Source organism: Octodon degus, unplaced genomic scaffold (assembly GCF_000260255.1).
Source record: "Octodon degus isolate 3935 unplaced genomic scaffold, OctDeg1.0 scaffold00063, whole genome shotgun sequence".
NCBI lineage: Eukaryota > Metazoa > Chordata > Mammalia > Rodentia > Octodontidae > Octodon > Octodon degus.
In genome coordinates, this window is record NW_004524639.1 from 5795179 (window position 1) to 5814868 (window position 19690).

Genomic DNA, 19690 nt, shown 5'->3' on the forward strand with positions numbered 1-19690 from the left:
ACAATGGAGTATTATTCAGCTATTAAGAATGATAAACTCGAAGGCTTTATATTGAAGTGGATGCCACTTGAACATATACTTATAAGTGAAATAAATCAGACACACATGTATAAATATCGTATTGTCTCCCTTGTATTAAAACTCAAAAGAAAAAAAAATATAATACTATTAAAAGGAAAGCAGGATCTCCAGGCCTTAACTAATCAAGAGAGCAAAAGGAGAAGAGCTAGAAAACATGACAATGTCAAGCCATACAGTTATATGTAGAAGATGAGCAAGGCAATGATCCTGAGAATCTTCAGAAGATTTATTATTCTAGCAGTTATTGGGAAATATTCTCATCCTGAATGACTATATATCCTGATACCTGTGAACTAAGCTACTGCACTCCATATGGTAATTTGTAATAGTAGTTTCATGCTTGGAGTGCCTGTCATTCTGGTCTACTGAACATGGGCTGCTTGTCATGACGTGCCATTTGCTGCTATGATGTCTCTCAGGTAGATGGTTGTTCAAGAAGAAGGGGGTGGTGAAGGAATGCAAGATACAGGAAAGGGAATATTGTGGGACTGTCCTGCTTCAAGGTTGTATATGGTGAGATTTTTGGACTTATGTGTAAACGTAAGAAGTGTATAGTTCTTTATGCCTATTTTTAAATGTATTCTAATTTTTAAATGTTTTTTATCATATTCTGTAGGGACTTAAAGTTCAACATATCAATACTTGATGAAAAATACCTGTTCCATGTTACGCCGAAGATGTTTGATATGCAGACAGATAGTGGGGTTAAGCTTAACAGCTTAAGTTGTTCGATAATAACAACAAGCTTTTCTTCTGGATGGTTAACAACCTAAGTTTGCAGACCAAAATTAGAGAAAAAGGAGTGCTGCAAGGAAAGCCAACATCTTGGCCCTAGCCTTCTAAGGTCAATTAAGACTCAGGACATATGAGAACTTGTTCTGTAACGTCATGTTACTTGGTAGTGTCCCAAATTTTCTGATCAAGAAGATTATGGGGCCCAAGAGGAAAGTGATCGATGATGTAGAGTGTGCCTAAGGAGAGTCACATGGAGAGAAAAGATTCTCTCTGGCTTTCTCAGAGAGCACATTGGCCAAGCAAGTCCGTGACTCATCCACATGGCTGACACTAACAAAGGTTCTACAATCTGAGGTACAGGATCTCAGGATAAATCCCAAGGGGATTTCACTGACCTTATGAGACCCAAAAGCTACAACTCTTGTTTCATAGGTCCTGCTTTACCTTGGTCTTAACCATCCAGAAGGAAATTATAAAAATGAAACATAAGAATTATAGCCTTGTTGTTATGTTGAGCTGTGGGGGACTCACATCAACAATTTCTAACATTGCCTGTTAAGCGGATGACCCAATACTATTATGGGATACTGGACTCTTTTAGAATATTTTGCTGAGTTTACATTCCTATAATAGTCAAATAAAGAAATTAACAAAAAAAGGGTATACATATGAATGTCCATTTTGTTTCTGTGTATTCAAAGTGGTTGGGTAGATATATAGTTACATTCTGTTAATGAAAAGAATGATTTGTTCTAATGGTGTTTGTAAATAGGATATCAGGTCTGCATCTTGTACAGTAATTAACCACTAAGAAGTATGTATGCAGTATGTTAATTATTGAAACTGTCCTACCCATTTGATTTGAAACTGACTCATTGCTATGTGTTTATCAATAAAATTATGGCAAAAATAAAAATAAGCCAATCCACTGACATAGTTCAGAAATCATTTACTTTTCTTTGTTTTCATTTTTAACAGTCAGCCAGAAAGTGTTGTTTCTGAGGACAGTCTGGAATTCTTCTTAGATGACGACATGGATTTAGATCTGGTAACCAGATTGTATTTCTTGATTTAAATATTGCATTTGGTGAAAAGTATAGTTGTTCATGTCTTCTAACAAAATTTAAGTTCTCTACTCCAAACATTCCACAGATTTTCCAAAAGGAAATACAGTTTTAGGCTGCTCTTGAATTAGTTTGATTAGCCATCAGACCATCTCTGAAAAATAAATTCTGTAAGAAGATAGCAACTTGGGGGAAATAGCTGAACTACAGTTTTCCTGTAAAAATAACCACTTTCTGGTGACTGGTCATTTTATTGGTGCTTGAGATATATTGTATAGTTGAACTGTAAGAGAAATAAATGTGCAACAAATACCACCCTAAAAAATTAAAAAAAAATAAATGGCTTATTTTATCTATAATAACCCTAACTACAATAATGTATTATTTATGTGAAGGTCTCCCTTCTAAAAACCGTAGTTGTCTAGTATGCACAGAGATGAAAACTAAGAATTAACCCTCAAAAGCCCTAGGACAGCCAAAAGAGATGATGCAAAATTTATGCACCAAAACTCACAGGAAAACCCCTAAGGCTGTCAGTGCTACTTTATACACATCTGTAACTCAGCTTGTTTTCTGAGCCTGAGGTAGAACAGAAAATGCCAAAGTGTGCATAAACAATGTTATCAGCAAGAAGAGACTGTAGAAAGATAGGATATTTTAAAAATTGACAGCCTGCAGCCATTTAGTGGGTGATTAAACAGTCTGATACCTCTCAAGATAGTTCTTAAGGATACCTCTACATTTAGTGCAAATCAACAATTAGTGTCCATAAAATGGCCTAGAATCAACTAGAAAGGGCAGGTATACCTGGCATGAAAAGACACAGATTTATCTGTTTGAAACGATCGGATACTGTAGTGTACACTTCTTTAGATACTTCTTTTATGTGGAACATGTGCTTGCAAATATCTCCTTCCTTGTCCATGCTGTACAGATCAGGTACGATAGTGTCTGCCAAACAATGGATGTTACACTCAATTCTGCCAGCCTGGTCTAAATGCATAGATAAGAGTTTGTGATGAGTGCATTATTTATATGTACATAAAATAGAGGTCAATAAAATGTTTGTGAAATGTTTTCTATCACCTCTGGGTGGGGCACAAACAAATATCACTGGTCAGGGTACTGTTTTAATTATTTCCAACTTTGAGCTAATGAGGTGGCTGTTTTGCCATGTGTCTCTGCGTATGTGCACGTATTGGAAGAGTATTATCAAGGGATGGGCCCTGAAGCTATGGAGAGTTTTTAAAGGGTTTTCTTCAGATAAAAAGGATATTTAGAGCAGGCCAATTTGACATAGCATCTTCCAAAAGAAATACGTTCTAATAAGAAAGGAAAATATTGCCAAGGAAAAGTTACTTTTCTAGGTCTCTAATGAAGTCAGGGAATTTCTTCTCATCTTGTTACTAATAATAAACATAACTTGGGAAGTCACAAAGTAATGACCTCCCAAGGATTTATTAATGCACTTATTTTTAATAACCCTCCTGAGCCCATCTCCCAGTGAAGTTCTTTGTAGTTATAACACCTTCTTTAAGTATGTTAGGTCTGACCAATTAAAACTATCTTTTCTAAAGTAAATGTAGCACTAACTTCTTAATCCCAATAATTAGTTTCACAAGTAAAGAATATGATGAAATGAGCAGGTTATTGGCTACAAGAAAGGGAGCTACTCACAAACTCAACTGCAACATGCATAAGTAGCTTGCAATTGCACTGCATGTGTATCTACACAGTATGATTTTTGTGGATAATTGGCAAGAAGACATTTGTATGAAAAATAGTGTGTATGAATGCATATTTGTGAACATATATATCTCTGCATACACAAAATGTATCTCTGTGGAACTGGGACTCTTTAGAGGGGACATGGCATCTACTCAATAGTTTCCAAGGGTAGCCTGTATCTTAGGCTGACCCTTAGTAATTCATGTCCATAATATGGCCTAGGTTATCCAAGAAAAGGGAAATTATATGAAGTTTACTTGGTATAAGAAGACAAAGCACTATGTATGTGAAACAATTAGAGTGAAGAAGAACTAGGCCATTAGAAGTTTCTACTCTTATTTTATACACAAAGTTGGATAGAGGCTTGCCCTTCTTCCCATCCAATGACACTCAGATGAGATATTATTGTATCTGCTAGCCAAAGCACGTCACATTAGATTGTATGAGTGTGTATACAGATCTGTGTGTCATCATACTGTGTCCATGGCCTGTGTACTTGTGTGTGTGTGAGTACTCAAATTGGAGTCTGTTTACACACATTGAAATAGCAAACATGAAGGGATGTGCACTTTTAATAAATTTAGTCTAATTCAAACACATTTCTTCTCTACCTCTTATCTTGGCCATCATTCTTCCTGGTTTCCTGATCCAGTGCCCTGTTCTGCCTTCAATGGTGATCCCTATGGGGGCCAAATTTGGCTCTGTTAGAGATTACTCAGATGATCTGATCCTGCCCAACTGCACAGCCCAGCCACCCTATTGCCCCATCCTCTTGCTTCAATTGCATTCTCTTGACAGAGCTGCCTCCTGTTCTTTGTTTCATTCTAGCCATAGCAACTACTTCCTTAAAACTGACCTAATGACCCTGATTAAGGCTAAGTTAAGCAATAGTCATGGCAAAACCATGGGGTAGAAACAAGGTGACATTATTGGACTACAAGACTTTATGTGCTGTGAACCATGTTCCCTCAAAGAGGGTGGTAAGCAACATGCATGAGGTCCTGCCTGAGGTGAGGAGCACTGGTTTGGGGTAAGAAGAAGCATACTTGAAGCTTCCAGGGGCCTTGGTCCCAAGGAAAAAAAACAAGTAGGAACGAAATGAGAGCCAAGTGCAAGAGATTCATCAGTGAAGGAAGAAAGTGAACAGAAAATATGGAGCATTTTGGAGTTTCCCTCCAAAGCAAACCAGGGAGTCTCAGTGCTATCCCCAAGAACAAGAGGATAGTCACTTATTGGAGGCCTTGTATATGCCAAGTATTTTCCAGGCATTGGGCTTATCTTTGCAAGTTGAATATCGCCCCTACCCTCCAGGCATTCCCTGCATATTGAAAGACACTGAGAAGCAAGTTCTTGCTCAGAATTATGTATGAGCAGTGACACAATAGACACAAGAGAAGGCTCCACAGAAAAACAGTTAGTCAGATGAATAGTGGAAGACAGGCACGAACATTGAAAGGCCACCTATTTGGCTTCAGTATATATTCCAAATTCCCTTGGCTTAGAACAGAAGCGCTTTCATGAGTTGACAGCAGCTTCTAGGGTCTCAGTTGTCACCACCATGGCCCAAACACTATACAACCAGCTATGTGGATTACTTGGAACAGATTGGACATACATATTCCCTTTGACTTCTGAGCCATTGTAGATGGTGACCACTGTGTGGAATGTCCTCCTCAAAATCTCTCCATGCACTTCATTTATCTTGATTCGATTCACATAATACCTCCTCTTAGAAGTCAATGCTTAAACTAAACAGTATTCTTCAGGGTTCTTTGATTGCCCGAATTAATTTTCTAGAGCTACCATGATCAAGTAACATAAAGGGAGGGGCTTAAATAATAAAATTTATTTTCTTGTAATCCTGAATACAGGAAGTCTGACACCAGAAAGGTTGGGTTCATTGAGAAAGAATCTATCCTAATACTTGTTCTTGACCAATGAAAGCTTTTCAGCAATCTTGGGCATATTGTGGCTTAAATGTTTCACTCTAACTTCTGCTTTCATGTCTTCAAGGAAGTCTGTATTTAACTGTCTCTGTGGACAAGTTTCCTCATTAAAGAAGACACCAGTCATATTGAATTAGGGCTTACACTAAAGACCTCATTTTAATTTGCTTACTTCTGTAAACACTGCATCTCTAAATAAGGTTTTATTTTGAGATATGGGCATTAAGATTCCAACATATCATTCTCAGGAAACATGATTCAATTTATAGCAGAGCCTCTTCTCTGATGCTTCCTTAGGACCCTGCAGTTATCACAGTATTAATCAACCTAATTATAATTGTCTTTCTCTTCAGGTTGTGAACTCTACGTAGGCAGGGATTATGTCTTATGCATTATTGTATCACTAGTACTTGAAACAAAACCAATAACATAGTAGGCATTCAGTACATGTTTGTCATAATTTAAGCGTTACTTCTTTGATCAGAGGCCAATTTTTTCACCTGTGCTTTTGCATTTGCAGGGATCTTATCATTATAGGGAACCTATCCTGCATCTCTAATTTCTTCCTCTCTAATAGTAATAAAACATTTTTTATTCCTGCATATTGTAAGATTAACACCTTCCCTTGAGCTTCCTTTTACTGGTCTAACCACATCTATTTGCTATAGTAGCCAGACTTCTACAAAGAATAATGTCTATATAGCATCTTCTCCTTTTTGACCTTCTTTTCATCTGTGTTAGTCGAATACTGTTTCTGCACACAACATTCTATCCAAAGACCCCAAAAGGACCTTTACTGAGGTTGTCAATGATCTTCAGCTTACCAGTTACAATGGACTTTTCTCTGTCCTCATTTAGTCTTCCCCTTGGCAATCTTCCTCATGGTTTACCAGGTCCTCCTTATTAAAACATTCTCTTATCTATATTTACATACTCTTTTTCCTAACTCTAAATCATCTCCTTATTTGTTGGCTATTTGTAATGTACGCAGTCTCTAAGTTATGGAATTTCAAAGGTTCATTTTGGCCTCTGCTCTTCCTCTACATTGTTTCTCCATATGCTTACACCCACGTTCATGCATTTAAATGCCACCTACATGCTAATGGATTCTAAATTTATATTTCTGGACCAGTTATCTCTTCTGAGTTCCATATCAGTATATTAAACTACCTACTTGACATCCACTTCCATATCACAATATTATTGTACAAAATTTCTATCGTCCTTCCTTTTTTCCAAGTACACACTCAATTCACAAATCAGTAATCAGAAAGTTATTGACGCGTCACTTTATAATCCATCACCAAACCCTATCAATTTCTCTCCATTTCTATCAGTACTCTCCTAGTCGACACTAGCATCATCTCTCACAGGTAACATTACAGTCACATCCTAATTGTTTTCCCAACATCTATTAGCCTTTCATTTCCACAAGAAGCCATAGTATTCTTAAAGCATAAAATGGATTACATTACCCAACTAAAAAACAATGAGGAATCCCAATCATTCTTAACCAACACTGTGTGGTTCCTGCCTACCATCCCAGCTTCATCTATGATGCTTTTTCTTTTGATTACTATATTCTAGCCACACCAGCCTTTTCTCTGTTCCCTGAACACTCTAGGATCTTTATCACTGCAGACTTGTTTGATATTCCTCTATCAAAATACTACCTTGTCCCACCTCATTTTATAATCTAGCTCTATCTGACTTACTCTTATTTATCATTCAGGCATTATATCACTGATATTTCCAACACAATCCAGATCAAGTACCTTTTTTATATGTCATTCTAGAATTCTTTAGTTTTTTATTGTAATGCTTATTCCAATATAAAATTATTGAGAGATATACAAGACACAGTTAGTACTCAAAACCAAGGAAGTAGTAAGAGCTTGGCAGCAATGAATGGCATATAACCACTCATATATTCATGAAAAATATTGCTCACTATCTCCTATATGCCAAGTGTTCTTCCAGTTAAAGAAGACAGAGTGATAAACTATTGTGATAGTTTCCTAAACCTAGTCCACAGTGATTTCCTGAGAATATAGAAGAACAGCATTTGGCTCTGGGTATTGGATAGGAGAAAATAAGCAAGCCTTCCTGGAGAGGAAGATGGTGAAGCTAAGTATTAAAAAAAGGGGGGGCGGTATTATCTAGATGCTGTGTAAATGTGGTCAGGATTGTTCAGCCAAGGGGCATGAATTGGGCTACAAATATTGATGTGGTAAATGATGAGCTGGGGCCTGATGGGAGATGAAATTGGAGAAGGGGGCAGAAGCAGAGTCATGAAAAGCCTTGGATTCCATAACAAGGAGCCTGGACTTTCTTCCTGTGAAGATGGGTATCAAATGTCCACTGTGGGCAGGGCAGCATAGGCTGGGTATTTGAGGGCACAACTGGAAACGATTTATGCCTCTGTCCTTCAAAGGTTTATAATTTCATGGGAAAATCAGTCCTATGCATAAAAGGAAGAGAACTAAAGCAAGGCCATTCTGAACATTTCTGTTTGTTCATGCTCCACTAAAAGTTTTGTTAGACCTTTACATTAGATTGCTTCCCTTTATTATATAATGCTTTTAAACCTAAGGTAAATAAGAACGTTGGAATTTTATTTGCAGAGATTCTTTTTATAGGTAGTTCTTGCAGGATCTACATATTTTATAAACAATGTGAAAACATAAATTTTGAGCAACTAAGGCCATCAGACTATAATATCGTCATGCTTGGAAACTGTACACAGTTTTGATTTTTCTATTCCTAGCACCTAGCATGATGCACAGATAATATCAGGCTTTCAATAAATATTTTTGATTGCAGCAATGAAGACATAATTTCACCCCTTTCAGATAAATCATTTTGCTTTGCCCCTTTCTCTCACGCAGTGTATCTTTAACATGCCAATTGATTATGTTAGGTAGCTGAAAACAAGCACAAGAATAAGAAACAGAAACAGAAGTGAGCCAGCATGGCAAGCTGAGGGACACAGCAGAAGGATCTGGGATGAGAATACAATGAAAGAAATGAAAACACAGTGGGAAACTGTAAATACTAGAGAAAACTCAATCTAGGAAAAAAACTACTACAGGCAACCCACACGTCTAATGAATTTGCTGCAAGTGCTTAATGCACATTTCTCAAAAACTACTCTAGTAGTGGCTTTCCATATATTCTGTTCAATTCCATCTTTACCTTTGTAATATCAGGCTAAGTGAGGTGCAGTATTACCACTAACCATTTAACAGAGTCAGCTTTCTAGCCAGAATTCTAGCCCAAGTATGGAAGGAAGCATATAGCCTCTTCACTTTAGGGAACACAACCAGTTTCATTGGGGTACCAAAGCTATCACTTCTCTTCCAACCCTAGAATTTTTCATTCTTCTTTATTTACTTTCCCACTTGCTTCACTGATTAAAGTTTTCAATAGTCCCTTTGAAATTATGTGCTTGTGATCTTGCTTAACCAACACTGTTTTTTTTACATATTATAGTACATATTTTGCGCTGTCTTGCTTTCTATTTTCTTTTTCAGATCAGAGCAGCATCTCCCTAACTGAACAAAAAACAAGTACTACCTATGTTTGAATTTTGGTTAACATTTATTACTGGTACATATGAATGAGATTCAGTGTGATATTTCAAGATGGAAATTGAACACAGCTAAGGTGTACTTACAAACTCTAATCTCCATGGTTAAGCTCTTGGAGGGAATTGTGTAGCACTGATATATTATCTATCCTAGAATGGTTTCCCTCCCATTGACTAGGAACTAATCTCTGCTCTCACCTTGTAAATAAGCCTAAGGAAAACCAGATCATTGCACCAGCATCTTGGGACCAATCCTCTCCTGAAAATATAGGATATGGGCATTAGCCTATACTTGAAGTTATGCAAAATATATTCTATTAGGGCTGGAGAGATAACTCAGTAGAATATGCGCTTGCCTGGCAAGCACAAGATCCTGAGTTCAATCCCCAGTTCCGCAAAAAAAGGAAGGAAAAATATATAGAACAAAGATAAATATTATAAATAAAAACATTAAAATTAAAAAGTATATATTCTATTGTGTACTGTCCTAATCTAACTAGAACTTCCTAGAGGAGAGGAAGAATGCTTTGACTTTTTATTATAAGATCAAATCCTAAACTTTCTCAGAACCTCCTTGACATCTCTATTTTTGAGGCTGTAAATAAGAGGATTGCACATGGGAGTGACCACAGTATAGAGCAAGGAGAAAGTCTTGTTGACAGCTGGCACCTGGCCAGCTAAGGGAACAGCATAGATTAGGATTAATGTTCCATAAAACAGAGTCACTACTACAAGATGCGATGAGCATGTGGAGAATGCCTTTTCCCTGCCAGTCTTAGAAGATATATGCAAGACTACTGAAGTAATCCTCCAGTAGGAGCCTAGAGTTAGTCCAAAAGGAGCCAGTGTTACAAGGGCTGTAAGAGTCATGCAGACCAGATTGACAAGATATGGATCTGAGCAGGAGAGCTTCTGTAGAGGTTTCAAGTCACAGAAGAAGTGGTCAATCTTATTGTTACCACAGAAGGTCAAGCTGGATACCATGGCAGCCTGGAATGCAGCTGCCACTGTGAAGCCACTAAACCATGATCCAATTACTAGTCCTCCACACAGGGCTTTGTGCATTAGTGTTGGATAATGCAAGGGCTGGCAGACAGCCAGGTAGCGGTCATATGACATCACAGCCAGCAGATAACATTCAGTGCTTCCCAGGGCCCCAAAGAAGTAGAGTTGGATAATACAACCCACCATGGAGATCCCTCTGTTTTCCATCAACAAGTCCACCAACATCTTGGGCACAATATTAGATGTATAACACACCTCCAAGCATGAGAGGTTTGCCAAGAAGAAGTACATTGGAGTCTGGAGTCCCCGTTGTGTGATCACTAATGCCACAAGAAGATGATTTCCAGAAATGGTAGCTAAGTAGATGACACCAAATACAAGGAAGAGGAAGGGATTCAGTTCCTTGAGGTCTCCAAACCCCAATAGGATAAACTGAGTTACCATCATAGTGGTGTTGCCTGGCCCCATAGAAAGCAAAAGTTCCCGAGGAAATCTTGGTTTTTCCACAGCCATATAGCAGATCACTCTACCACTTAGATTTCTCACAATCCAGTTCGATCACTGGTTATAGTTCTGCAGTATTGAGGGCGTATCCTGGGATATAGCCAATTATATCAACCTTCAGAAAATTGTTTCTAGAAATCCACAAAACCTGTCATATGACCAGGGTGTAAAATGAAGAGGAAGAGATTAAATAAGGGAACAATCCAGGGTACAATCATGCTGACAGCAAGTTCAGAACCCCAAACGCACATTGAGAAAACACATGTAGAGCCCAAGTTTGAAATCCTTTATGACAATTTGGACAGCAGAAATTTTCAAGGAAACTCTTTAGCAAACGTTGGCAATTCTGAGAAATGGTGAGGCAGATAGCAAGTCACATCTATGGCCCTCTTGCATTGACATTAGGACTAAAATGCTGTGGAGAGTCACCCCATCGATGCTCCTGGACTGCCTGTTCTCCTTGGGAACTCTATCCTTGAAGCAGAAGAACAGCAGTCCCTGGAAAGAGTAGCTTCTAGAAAACCAGGTGTATTCACTAAAGGAGAATCAAGATTTCTGATTTGTAGATCTTTACCCCTCGAACAATTGGAATTTAGGCTTTGAGGAAGAAATGTGAAGTGCTGGGATCTAAAACTGCTCATTAGACTCACCTTTCATGCACACTTATCAACAGTCACACATACAAAGAGAAAATGCATGCATCTTATAATTTTTGCTATTTTTTTAAATCCGGGTTTCCTGGATCAGTCTGATGGAAGTATATTTCTTTCATGGTACTTTATCTGCACTTCAAATATCCTGATGTTGCAGTGATAATGGCCATGACTTAGATCACAAGAACCAAATAAATAGCTTTCCACATACCTCAGCAACAGTGGGAAGGAAACTAACATGGTTTTTCCCTTCAATTCTCCTAGGCAGTGTGTTATGCCAATTAAACACATCAACTTCAGAGTCAGACTGCCAAGAATACATTTCAGTCTCTCAAGTTCCTGGCTGTGTGACTTTGAGAGAGTTACTTAACTTCTCTGAACATCAGTTTTCTCATCTGGAAAGAAGGATAACAAGAATAGCCCCTCACAGTGTTATTTTGAGAACATTTACAGTAATTAGAACAGTGCCTGATAAGTAAGGACTAAATAATCATTAAGTATTTTTACTTACAAAATAAAACTGTTTATCAAAACATCCCCACAGAAGCATTAACTAACATTAGTAATCATGATGCTGTAAAAAGAGAAAGCAATATAAATGCACAGGAGGAAAATCATGTCTTTCTCATTACTTCTTAAGTGTTACCTATCACCACTTAAATGCTTAATTTAAAGATTAATTAAAAGAATAGTTATATCTATAGAGTTAGGTAAAGATTAAAGGAGATTATGTACATAAAGCACCTGCCACACATAAAGTGCTCAATTAATCACGGCTAATAAAAACACTAACAACAATGTCCTTGAAATGATCAAATGAGTCTGTGACAGAGGCAAGATCACACAGCTCTGTGTGATTCCGAAATGGCTTGCGCAGCGGGCTATTAGCCAAGCTCCAAATGCGCATGTGTGTTCTTTGTCTGTATGCCTGGGGTTTTAGTATTCCGTTGGAAAGGGTTAAAGGCAAACTCTCCGCTGCAATCTTGTGCCTTTTAGTGAGCCTTCTTCCTACACTCCCACTTTGTACCGGTTCCCCATTGCACAAAAGCCAAACAAGCTGTGGGCATCCACACTGCTCTCTTTGTTCTTTTGGCTCCTGTTCCTGTCCAGCTCCTGCCCCTTGCTTCGACCTCCTCTTTGAGGGGGAACTCAGGCCTTTATTGGATGTTCTCAGCTCAGGCTCCCACCTCCTCTTCGAGCTTTGGCGCAGGCTCACTCTCTGCTTTCCCCAATATTCAGGCCATCATGAGCCATTTCCTTTGAAAATGCATCCCTACCCCCACTCTGTGACTGGCTTCCCTTCTATCCTGATTCATTTTTATGTACAGCACCTACCACCCATCACATGTAACACATTATATTGAATTCTGTCTACTAGTCTGTCTCTTTTAATACAGACTCTGTAAGAACAGAAGTATCCCCTCTTTATCCACTATTCAATCCTCAATTTGTAGAACATTATTTGTCACAGATCAGACACAAAAATATTTGCTGAGTGATTTAATGAAGCAGTATGATGGAGTGAACAGTATCAAATAGAACATGTTCAGTTCATGAGTTATGCTGTTTACCACTACATGACCCTGGGCCATTTAAGTACCTTCTATGTGCCTATAGTTCCTCATGAGTTAAACAAAAATATTGACAGAGCCTCTTAGAGGTCTCCAGATGTCCATTCTATGCTTCTACCCGATTGGGGATTGGCAAGCTTTTTCTTAAAGGCCAGAGAGTAATATTTCAAGTTTTGTAGGCCATTCAGTTTTATCAGAGCTATTCAACAACAACAACATTGTATCCAGAAAGCAGCATAGATAATACCTAAATGAATTGGAGTAGCTATGTTACATAAGTTAGTTTACTGACAAAAATGTTGTTCCATCCCAAAAGCCAACTCTTGTAGCTGGACACATGGCAACCTCACTGAAGTTCACATATCCTTTGTGGCTGGGTTGAGCCAATAAGGTGTAAATGGAATAAAATGTGTAACTTTTAGATTGTGCTTTTAAAAAAGAATTACATATCATCACCTTGTTTTTTTCATCCTTCTCCCTGGCTGGAATGCAGACCTGATAGCAAAACGGGGAGTTGTCACTTGGGACCATGAGGTAGAAGCTAGTTATTGGAGACAGGAAAGCAACAACACATCCCAGAAGCTGCTTGGACCCTATAGCATGGAGTGCCAGAGAGACCCTAAACACCCTGCCCAGGCTTTGCCTGCAGAGAAAGACATTTCTAGTTTATCTTTGTTACTGAATATTTTTAGCCTTTTGTTATGACAGTCTCATCCTATCTTAACTAACAAATGATTATAACTACCTCTAGGATTGTTCTGATTAGTCAACACAGTAGTCAAAATAATATACTTGTCATAGTGGTTGGCATAAAATAAATGACAGTTTTCATTATGATTTTGTCTGTTATTGACTGCACCCCTCTTCTCCATTCTGCCTCTCCCCAGATGTCTTTAAATGCAATCACAAGCTGCATAATGACATTTCAGTCAACAAGAGATCACACATATGATGTTGGTCCCATAAGATTCTAGCACCTAGTGATGTCACGATCTTAGCTTTGTAAGCACATTCTGTGATGTTTGTACAATGATAAAATCACCTAATGGCCTTTCTCAAAATATATACCTAGGGGCCGGGGAGACGGCTCAGTGGAATAAGCGCTTCCCTGGCAAGCGCAAGGACCTAAATTCAATCCCTGGATCTGCAAAAAAAAAAAAAAAAAAAAAAAAAAAAAATATATATATATATATATATATATATATATATATATATTATACTTGACATTCAGTTTACAGGAAGCTGATTTTGGTTCTCTCAAGACCCAGTGTTTAGTCAGGCACAAATCCCTTTGACATGGATTCAGGAACTCCTGTACCCTACAAAATCAACAACTCTTCATTTACATGAGAAAAGAATTCAAGCAAAAGCAACCAGAGCTTGACATTTTCCCAAATAAAAGTAAAATAATATATTTGACTGACTTGAGCCTTTTTCACAGTCTTAAACAAGCTAAATAAGAAATTAGTTTTCAAGCTAGCATATGCATAGCCCAAATCAAAGTTTCTCAATTAGAGGTAGTTCCTCCCAAACCTATATGACCTAGAGGACATTCAGCAATATCTACAGACAGTAGAACTCCAGGATGTTGCCACATGTTCCACAATGCACAAAACAACCAAAATAATAAAGAATTTTTGGGCCTAAAATACTATATGAATAGTGATAGACTGAAAGAATTTTTTCCTAGAGGTGGACAATGACTTCCCATGGAGGTTGGTAAAAAAAAAAAAAGCGCTTTATTTATTTATTTTTTTAAAGGGAATCAAAAGTAATTAAAATCATACAAAATTTCAAAACAAGATATAGGAAGTCAACAATGGTCGTGAACTATTGCAGATTGCTGTCTTCAAAGTAGTTGTTCAGATTACCAGATACAAGAATGTAAAATTGGTCAAAAAATTAAGCATTAACTATTCCTTACAATAAACTAATAGAAATTAGTAGTACAATTATGGGCTGTTCTGGAAATCTGGTCTGTTTTGCTGAGCTTGAGGAGTCATTCTGCTCTCCTTTTCTGCTGCTCCTTTCACAATGACCCTTATCCCACTTACAGGAGAAAAGCATCTTGAATCTCACCATGACTTAGGGTTTCTTCTTTCCTGAGGTTCCAGAGTACCACAGGGTGGAATGCAGAAGATCTGGAGGCCAGAGCAGTTCCAGGTTCTCTGTCACGTCTAGCTGCATAGCATTCTTTTATTTATTACTTAACACTTTGGAGCCTTCCGGGTGCAGTAAAGTTTTTGTGTAAAACTTCATTTTATGTACCTATTATTGTTAGGATATATAATAGGATGATCAAGAGCAGACTTTCAAGCATAAAAATGTTTGCCATTAGAATAAAATTCCATAGTGACCATGAATGAGAAGGTGACTTCTAGAAGAAAAGATAATGGTGTTAAATGTCTCTCTGTTTGAGCACTTGTGCATTTATATTTTAATGAGTGACAGTGCATATTATAATATGATAGCCTTTAGTTAGAATCCATTGAAGTTCTTAAAAGAACAATGCAAGAGCTCCATTTTAAACTGTTAGTATTTACAAGCTTACAAAAAATACATATTTACCTATATTTGAACTTAAAATGAAACATTTCCAGATGTCAACCTAAAAATATGCAAGGGGCAGAAGAAAATCTAAAGTTTAAAGAGCTACATTCCTGCTGAATCCCCTCTGTGTCCTTTCTCACTTGAAAAAAACAGAAAGAGGAAAAAACCAGTCACATAGAGATGTGATTAAAATGCAGCAGCGAGTCCCACCGCACAAGACCGGTTTTCTCCAGTCCCCACTCATCCTGCCAGCTAGCTTCCAAGTGGCTTTTTTTCTCTCTTGTTCAAGAAGTTCTTCATGCTCCCCCAGCCTTCCTTTCAGCGCAATACCTATTTTTTCCCTTTTTATCAAATAATGACTCTGTTAGTCATCACTGCAGGTCTCCTGGACTCTTACAACCTGCTTATGACTCAACCTGCTTTTAGCGAGTGGGCCTCCAGATACAATCCATGATTATCAGGCAGAACTTTCAAAACCATATTAAAAGAAAAGAAGTTTTGAAACAGTGCTATAAAGTTTTCTGCGCGCGCGCGCACACACACACACACACACACACACACACACACACACACAAACAATACCATCTTAGCTCATAAAGAACTTGCTGTCCCCATCAAGAGAACTACGAAAAAAATGGACGAGTCAATCAAGAAAATTCATTCTGTTGTTTGTTTTTGTGCAGGAAGCAGTGGGATATGCTTCTTCTAATAGTAATCTTTTTCATTTTAGGCAAATCTTGAAAACCATGTGTGTTTACAAGCTCAGGAGAGTAATTGAATATGCACACCCAAAAAAACACCAGGGCACACAGGAGATAGTGAAACACAACCATGAGAAGGGTCATACTTGGTGTCACACACTAGGTCAGACCTCCAATTTCACATTGAAGTCAGAGCCACACAGCCTTGAAATAGAAATGGCAATAAGCAAACTGTTTCACTTCCATTCACACTGGTTTGCAGAGCATAATTGGACATGGGACCCTAGCCTGATGTCTCTTGCGTCACTGAAAGTCTGAGCCTCTGCTGGAATTTTCTTTGTAGAAGACAGCTTGTTTACTATGTGAACTGAGCCAAAGAAGGGAACCCTTCCTTAAGGGCTCCCCCAACACCAAATCAACAGTTACTGAATTTAGTTTTCCTGCTTATCTTGTGTTAGCTGTGTGGCACTGGGCGATATCCTTAACTTCTCTGTGACACACTTTTTTTACCTTTAACATAGGGATGCGACAATCTACCTTGAATCATACAAAATGGATACTGAAAGTTGAATGAGGTAATATTTTAAAATATTACACAAGGCTGGGGAGGTAGGTCAGTGGTCTAAGCACCTGCCTGGCGAGTGCAAGGACCCGGGTTAGAGCCCCTGGAACCTTCAGCACACTGTGCCAGCCCCAATACCAGGCTTGGTGACACATGCCTGTAATCACAGCACTGGAGAGGCTGGACAAGAGGCTGAGCTGTGTAGCAAGACACTGTATCAAATAAATAAGTAAATATTAAAAAATAAAATGTTACACAAACTACATTAAAATAGCAATAGCAACCATTGATATTGTTTTTATTGTTATCACTCCCAAGACCACATATTTCACATTTGATTGCCTGTAATTTTTTTTTTTTTTTTTTTTTTTTTGCGGTACTGGAATTGAACTCAAGCCCTGCACTTGCCAGGCAAGCACTTATTTTACTGAGCTATCTCCCTGGCTCTGCTGTAATTATTAAAAATAAAACAAAACTGATTTAAAGTCTGCTTGTTCTTCCTTGGTCTGCTCATTAGTTCCACGCAGCACACATTTAACTCTTTCTGTATGTAGCCTTTCAGATAATTGAGAAGAGAGATCACTGAGCTGCATCCTTTCCACTGGATTTTCTCCTTTCTGCACTAAAAGGAAACCAATCGGGGCCAGGCAGATAGCTCAGTAGAAGAAGCACTTCCCTGGCAAGCGCAAGAGCCTGAGGTCCATCCCCGGTCCTGCCAAAAAATAAAAAATAAATATTTTTTAAAGTTATTTATTTGGTATAGTGTTTAACTACATAGCTTGGACTCCTAGTGATCCTCCTCTCTCAGCATCCCCAGCACTGGAATCACAGGTATGTGCCACCATGCCCAATTTTGGTGGCCTGCACAGTGCACCCCGGATTCCAGGACTGACACGGGATGCAGCACCTGGGATTGAAGCAGGGTCCTTGCAATTACAAGGCAGGCACTCAGACCACTGAACTATCTCTCTGGGTTTTTTTAAAAAAAATTTTTATTTAAGACACTATTTCTTTCCTTCCTTGCTTATTTTAATTATGCACACCTTGCCTCCTCTCTATAATCTGGAGGAGTAGTGTAGGCAGGAGATTTCTGGAGCTGCTTAAGCCTTGAAGCTTTGTCAGGGACACTCCAGTCCCATTCTCTGCCATGTCAAGCTGATCTCCCAATCTCAAACTGTTCCTTTTCTCTAAGATCTTAAACCTTCCAAACCAAAGAAAAAGGAGAAAAACTTATAAAGAATCATGGAGATATAAGTACGATCAAGTCAAGCAAGACCAAGCAGGTATCTTTTTTGAACCATCAGGTAAGACACATCCTGGAACGTTGTAAATGGCCAATCTCATGAGAGTAGGCGTGTTCGCTACCTTGGTTTTGCTGTGCAGTAACAGAGAACAGTCGCTAGGTAGAATGTGTACTCAAGAAATATCTAGAGAAGGCAAAATATTTAGGAGGGAGATGTGGGAATATGGAAGAAAGAAGAAAGGGAGAAAGGAAGGAGGGAGGAAGGGAAGGAGAGAGGAAGGAAGAGGAAGGGAGGGAGGAGGAAAGGATAGAAAGAAGGAAGGAGGAAGGGAAGGAAAAAGGGAGGGAGGGAAGGAAAAAAGGAAGGTGAGATGGAGGAAGGGAAGGAGGGAGGGAGGCAGAAGGGAGAGAAGCAGGAAAGGAAGGAAGGAAGGAAGGAAGGAAGGAAGGAAGAAAGAAAGAAAGAAAGAAAGAAAGAAAGAAAGAAAGAAAGAAAGAAAGAAAGAAAGAAAGAAAGAAAGAAAGAAAGAAAGAAAGAAAGAAAGAAAGGAAAGAAGGAAGGAAGGAAGGAAAGAAGGGGAGGTTTCAAGTAAAGAATCTAAAAAAAGTAATGTTGGCAAGACTCCAAGAATCCTAAGGTCATAGAGGAAGAAGGGACTATAAAAGATCACAAATAACCAGCCCTCTGCCTTCACAAAAGCTATCTGAACTGCTCAGCACTTGAGAATTAATTGGATAAAGCAGAGAGCTTTATGGTGAAATAAGTATGTTCTATGGACAAGCTGCTTAATATTTTTGGCTCCTTTTCCATCTCTTTTTATTGCCATTAAAGTTATGCTCACACTCTGGTCTGTAACTTAACTGAAAATTTTCAGACTGCATATTCAAGTTCATGATTCCCATTTGAGCTATCAGTGAGCTATTTAGGAAATTTACATGGATTAATTTAGTCTCCAGAGCAGCTAAACCAATTGGTCATTTTTGAAAGAAAAAGAATACAATCAATCTGGCTATATTCCATTCTCCCCACTTCCTTGAATATGCATAGCACCTCAATAAATTTCCGTGTAGAAGAAAATTTCTGGTTTATTTAGAGATAGAGAAAATGTTCTTTCGCAAATTCTGAGCAGTTGATACTCAACAAAACTAAGAAAGGTTAATATACTCTTGTGGGGAAAAAGAAAAATTAAAATAGGAGTGATCATAATTCAAATGATTAAAATTGTCAAGGGCTTGCTGAATTCAAATTACATTCAGCCCACTTCCTTAGACCTTCTGCAGTTGAAGCCTTGGCAGTGGTACAAAGGGTACGAATGACCTCCTATGGCCCTGAAAGTACATCGAGATTCAAAGATGAACACATACATTCTATAGTAACTCAAGTCATGTGGACATAGGCCCCTTGAAAAAATTCCAAAAGCATAGGTTGAAATCAAGATCTTTTACCCCACGCTTTAGGGATCACTTATGCGTTGTGAGATAGAACAGCCAATTTTTAAATCTTTCGGCCGTGCTTTGCCAAATGTAGCAACATTTATATTACTTATATTATCACTGTGGCAGAGTGGTAGAGGTGATAGTGTTTGCTTGCAGTCACAGGAGTGAGAGCTATAAATATTTGTTGAGCCCTAAATGCGTGGAGAACCTTATGATAAAGAATTTACACAAGGGGCTGGGGAGATGGCTTAGTGGAATAAGCGCTTCCCTGGCAAGCACAAAGGCCTGAGTTCAATACCGGTTCTGAAAGAAAGAAGAAAG

At 38.4% G+C, this 19690-nt stretch overlaps 1 protein-coding gene across 1 annotated transcript; it reads right to left on the reverse strand.

Annotated features, from left to right (window-relative positions):
- Window positions 1–9689: 9689 nt before the first annotated feature.
- LOC101580360 (olfactory receptor 10A7-like) lies at window positions 9690–10661 on the reverse strand. Its single transcript, XM_004634532.3, has one exon. The coding sequence runs from the start codon at window positions 10659–10661 to the stop codon at window positions 9690–9692; it is 972 nt and encodes a 323-aa protein (XP_004634589.3).
- Window positions 10662–19690: the final 9029 nt, after the last annotated feature.

Excerpts from the sequence above, each read along its gene's own strand:
- LOC101580360 (XM_004634532.3), bottom strand. The coding sequence starts at position 10,661 with ATGGCTGTGGAAAAACCAAGATTTCCTCGGGAACTTTTGCTTTCTATG.